Here is a 5,887-nt window from a genome sequence, read left to right on the forward strand (position 1 = left end):
GTGTCTGGACCTCCGTTTTTCAGAAAGCAGGCGATTTCGAGCACTGTGGGTAAGTCATCAATTCTCTGCAGAACTCTGTTTTAAGTACTGCAGGAAGACAGATTGATTGTGCAGATATAGTTGCCATTGGGTGTATGTATGTGCATTGAGGTCACTGGTTGTGACATTTGAGTGAATTGCAGTACCGCTGTGCAGAAAATACAGCAGTTGTGCAAAAAAAAACCAGAGTGCAGTTTCTGGTAAAATTGTGTGTTTTGCAAGATGTCTAATGATGGCATAACACAGATTGTGGCTGAGAAGCTGGATAAGAATAACTTCCATGCTTGGAGGTTCAGGCTTACTAATTTCCTGATGGGAAAAGGCTATTGGGACTACATTGAAGGTGAGCATGAAGAGGCACCGGAGATACCGGATATAAATCCGACTGCTGCAGATGTGAAAGAGTTTAAAGACTGGAACCAAGGAGCCAGGAAGGTTATGTATTGGCTTTCCATTAGTATACAGGACACCATGATTGGGCACATTCAGGATGCCAAGTCCCCCAAGGAGGCGTGGGACACCTTGGTAAAGCTCTATGAAACAAATACCAAGGCACGTAAGATACAGTTGAAGAATGAACTTCATACTGTGGAAAAAAAGAGCATGTCTGTGAATGACTATGCGTTGAAGATAAAGGGCATTGTCGAATCCCTTGCATCTATTGGTGTGTCAGTAGATGATGATGACAAGGTGGAAATCTGTCTACGTGGTCTCGGGCCACAATACAAGGCGTTTAAGACGTCTATTCAGACTCGGGAAAACATTCCCAACTTTACAGATTTGGTGTCTATGCTGATTATCGAAGAGAAGAACTTGGGTGAAGACCAACAGTCTTCACAAAGCAAAAACAGTTCAGAGCAACAGGCCTTCTACACGAGTTCAGGAAGAGGACGATGTAGAGGAGGCCGTGGACGCGGTCAAGGAGGTGGCCGAACAAGTAATCAGAATTATGGCCAGCAGCAGCAACAACAACAACAGTCCCAGAATCAACAACAACAACAACACGGAGGTGGAAGAGGCAAATTCAGAGGCAGGGGGAGTCAAAGAGGCCGTGGAAATTGGCAAAGGCAATACAATGATGCACGTGAATGCTATTATTGTGGTAAGACTGGACATGTGCAGGCAGAATGTTATAAGAAGCAGGCTGACATGCAAAATGGGAAAGTGCAGCAAAACAACTATGCATCCTCAAGCAGAAATAATGAGGATAATGAAAGGTTGTTTGTGATGCAACATGTCGTGAATGCCATGTCTGAAAATGTTGATGCAACACAAAAGGATAATGTATGGTATGTGGATTCAGGCGCTTCGAACCACATGACGAGTCATGGGGAGTGGTTCAAGGAGATGAAAAACCCGGAAAGACCAGGTTTTGTGGAAACAGGGGATGACACTGCTCATCCAATTGCCCACATTGGAGATGTGCCATTGTCTATGCAGGATGGCAAAGTGAAGTACCTTGCAGATGTACTTCATGTACCGAACATAACAAAGAATCTGGTTTCAGTTGGCCAGATGATTGAGCAAGGTTTGCAGGTTCGGTTTAACCCTGATGGGTGTTATGTCGAAGACTTCAAAGACAAGTGCAGGTTGGTTGCAAAAGGCAACAGAGTGGGCAGAATGTTTACGTTGAATGTAGACATGCCTGAAATGAGTGCTGCGATGTTTGCAAATGGTTCAGGAGTTGTTGCAGACACAGACATTTGGCATAAAAGGATTGGTCATGTGAATGTGCAGAGATTAAAGTCTATGCAAACAAAAGGAATTGTGACAGGGCTGCCAAAATTTAAAGTGGAAGGTATGCAGAAAATCTATGAAGCATGCCAATTTGGGAAGCAAACAAAGCATGTGTTTCCACGTAACAGATATGTGAGCAGAAATGCACTAGATGTTGTGCATTCAGATGTATGGGGTCCTACGAAGACCATATCTATGGGAGGCTGCAGGTATTATGTGACTTTCATTGATGACCACACAAGGAAAGTGTGGGTATATTTCATGAAGGAGAAGAGTGAGGTGTTCACTCACTTTCAGAATTTCAGATTTTTGGTTGAAAAGCAAACAGGGAAATATGTGGCGATCCTCTTGATAATCATAGTCTCTCCTATGATAGATATTCTAGATGGATGAGGATGCCACCACACACACAAGATCTCATTTTGTATTGATAAGGATACATATTTGCACTTGTATCCATCACTATGATAAGGAGATGATGTATTTGCACATGTATCCATCACTATGATGATGTTGTTGCTCTCTTGATGATGATGATATGATAGACAATCAAAAAGACACACCCACACTATTTCGCCAGCGAAATAGTGTTTGTGTGTGTTTTTGTGGTAGCCAAAACTCATACAGACTATTTCGCCTTTTCATAGTTGTAGGATTATGTCGTGATGGCCAAGCTCAGAAGATTATCAAAAACACACACACACACACTCATTGCAGATTATCAAAAACACACACACACACTATTTCGCCAGCGAAATAGTGTTTGTGTGTGTTTTTGTGGTAACTAAAACACACACATACACTATTTTGCCAGCGAAATAGTGTATGTGTGTGTTCTTGTGAGCATACCTATCTACAATGTGGAAACCTTCCCAACTTGGTGTACACATCCATCCTCCACTCAATGCAATGTGGAAAGGTATTTGTGATGAAGACTTTTTCGATTTCGCATGTATGTGTTATGAAATTTTTCTTATGCCTTGAAATTTCCTCGTTTTGGTTAATTGAGGTGCATGAATGCCTTGAAATTTGTGAATTTGTCTTATGCAACTCTGAATGCATGTAATGTCAAGTGTTTTTCCATCCTTATGTATTTCGCTGGTGAAATAGTGTTGCAAAGAACAATGTCTTGTATAATCACTTGCTCTTAGTGTCTTTTGTAGTCACCTGCTCTTGGAAAAAGGAAGACATCAACGGCCAAGAATGTGGGAAGAAAGCGAAAATCTCCACCTAGTGATGGCAGTGAAAAGACCATTGAAATGGCAGAGAGTGGTCAAGGGAGTCACATTCAAAAGGAAGTTAGCAAAGAAGCTGGAGACAAAGTTCTAACTGAGCCTTTCATACCGATTCAACAACAGGTTGATGCTTCTAGTGACAAGGATGAGAAAGATGTGGATGATCTTATTCCACAATCCATCATCAAGCCACATGGGTCTGAGTTCATAGACAGCTTGGCACTTAATCAGGGTTCCATGCCTCCATTGATCCCTCTGTGTAGATGCTTGGTCAACGAGAGGGTGCGAGAGCTTCGAAAAGATCTCTCATTGTTAAAGAAGGTTTTTGAAGAGGAAGGATATTTGATGATGAAAGGTATGTTTGTTCTCTCCATAAATCTACCAGATGGCAGCACAAAGGATGTGGATGAAGATATCATGAAGACATGGGACAAAAACTGGCAGCTTGTCAATGCAGAGTTTGAGGAGGAGATTGCATCTAAAGATGAGTGGTCTATGTTAAGTGGAAAGATGTTTTATGTTTGGGAGGGAAATCACAGGACCGCTTCTTGGCTTGAGAGCATCAAGGAGATGTATCGTAATGATAAGAAGAGACATGTTCGAGTTATGGCGCAATTCATTGTGCCTAATCAACAAGATGAGATGAGGCTTATCGCTGCACTTCAAAGAATAAACATGTGAGTATTCAACATTTTGTATATTCAACATTGTATTTATGGTTGTTTTGATTAGTTCTTATGGTTGTTTCTATTTATTTCATGAAGAATGAATGAAGAGGCTATTGTAAAGACAAACCTCAAAGATTACTTATTCCATACAAGCACGGTTTGCTCTCTTGATGCATCTAATTTCACTGACTCCTTCACGGAAGAAGATAAGAGGTCAATGGAGAAGGCCAGGTCTAGGGAGGCACAATCTGGAAGGCGAGTTTGGTATCCTCTCACTCAAGCTATTCTTGGACCCATTGTATATGGGGTAAGTACTTAATAAAGGTGGTTAAGAATGTTACTTTGCTATCTTTGTCATTAAGTGTTTTTTTAATGGCTGTTATTTTTTGAAGAATAAATGGAAATCAGATTTAGAATTGGCAATTAAGAAGATTCCCTCAAGCTTGGCAAAGGATGAGCGTATTAAGGCTGAGACACTAGCTAGGAGGAGTGTCGTCAAATCCTATAATAGAAGGATGACACGGGTTTGTATCTTCTGCTTTTGGTTCTTTGGCATCACAATCATTTCTTCTTCTAATTCTTTTCTGTTGGTGGCACAGAATCTTTCGGTGGTAAATCCATCTAATTCAGAGGAGTGGTTCAATGTATTATGGAAGCTGCCCTTTGAGGATGAGAAGTTTAAGATCTCAATTGAGAAACTTTATGCCATTTCTAGTGCTGCTTGTTCCCAAAATCTCAAGCTGAAAATGTTAAAGATGTTAGGTGCAGATGAGAACTTTCGGCAGAGCTATGGTATGCCACTTGGAGATCACCACTACATTCCTTGGCTTGCAAAGGAGGTTTGGATGGATCAGGTATTGGAGGATGCCACACGGCTTCTACACCAAGTGGTAGATTCTACTCAGGGGGTGAATAAGGTGGAGCTACCTGCCGATGTGCACATAGAGACTTACTTTGCAGATATTGTAAACCGTTATAGAGGAGTGCTGTTTTATGAACTCCAGAAAGAGATGAGTGTGGCAACTCCATCGGCCAAGCATGTGGATCTAAAAAACTCCTCAAGACGGTTGGTTTATAGGTAATTCTCTTTTTTCATTGTTTCTTGAAATCTTATGAACCGTGTTTATTTTTTAGTTGATTTATTATATCTCTTTTGTAGGTTTTTAATGCATCTAATAGCCAAGAAAACAATCAATGGTCTGCCTGACATATGCAAGGCTTGGGTTGTGATTTCTCCTCCAACCTATAGTATGTATACCTCTTCCATCTTTCGTGAAGGTAAAGATCCTAATGGAGTCTTTATCTTGACGGATTGGGAGAGAAAGCATTGCCCTTGGTGGATTGACATGAAGAAAGGAGAGTGCCTAGAGGAGGAGAAGGAGAGATACCTTCAACATTTAAAAGGAGAATGCAAATCTGATTCTGGGTCATCAGGTGAGATGTCAGAGGAGCAAAGGAAGAAAATGGAGGCAGAGTTGAAATCTATCAAAGAGAGAGAAGAGCTAGAGATGCATGCTTTGGGAAAAAACAAGGGGCGTCCCTCTCAAAAAAAGGGAGATGTAATAAAAGGTAACATTGGGTTCTTCTGGACTGTATTTAAATATTTGTTTTTAATAGTTTTCTGGATTTTATTAATTTGTTTTTTTGTTGGACATACTATCTATAGACACCCGTAATTTGGAGAGTCCTATAGCACACAAGACAAGTACCAAGGTAGCTATGGTGTATGCTCCACTTTCTAGCTTTTTGTTCGTGGAGAAGCATGGAGTCAAAAATCATTCGAAGGTTTGGATTTACGATTACATAGTGCTTGGAAAAGAGTTTGCATCCAGAAACTTCAATGAGGGGTTTGCTTTTATGAGGGAGTTTTATGTGCGTTTGGGTGGAGGTCCAAAGATGAGAAATTCCAAGCCAAGTAGTTGGAGTGTTGACCTTACTTTCATTGATCTTCCTACTGGTAAAACTTTTTTGATGTATACTCCTTTTTTGTGATGGTGTTTGTGTAAAAGGAACTTGCTGATATACATGATTAATATGCAGGTTTGCCTATTCATGGGTTTCAAGGTATTCCACAATGGAATGTCCTTACAGATGACCACATGAAGTTCTCTCTATTGGCGGCATCATGTGTTATGGATAATATGGGATGGGTCTTAGTGTTTTGCTTGAGTTCTTCTCTTGTTTCTATGGAGCGCTTTGCAAAGCGTA

General features: G+C 40.8%; 1 protein-coding gene across 1 annotated transcript; it reads left to right on the top strand.

Annotated features, from left to right (window-relative positions):
- Nucleotides 1-3,248: 3,248 nt before the first annotated feature.
- On the top strand, nt 3,249-5,671 carry LOC147610300 (uncharacterized). The gene is made up of 7 exons (XM_086786548.1): nt 3,249-3,688; nt 3,744-3,751; nt 3,886-3,986; nt 4,072-4,203; nt 4,279-4,591; nt 4,991-5,248; nt 5,346-5,671. The coding sequence occupies exons 1-7, from the start codon at nt 3,249-3,251 to the stop codon at nt 5,669-5,671; spliced, it is 1,578 nt and encodes a 525-aa protein (XP_086642674.1).
- Nucleotides 5,672-5,887: the final 216 nt, after the last annotated feature.

Source organism: Cibotium barometz, chromosome 49, assembly GCF_041138505.1.
Source record: "Cibotium barometz isolate CiBa-2024 chromosome 49, ASM4113850v1, whole genome shotgun sequence".
Classification (NCBI taxonomy): Eukaryota; Viridiplantae; Streptophyta; class Polypodiopsida; order Cyatheales; family Cibotiaceae; genus Cibotium; species Cibotium barometz.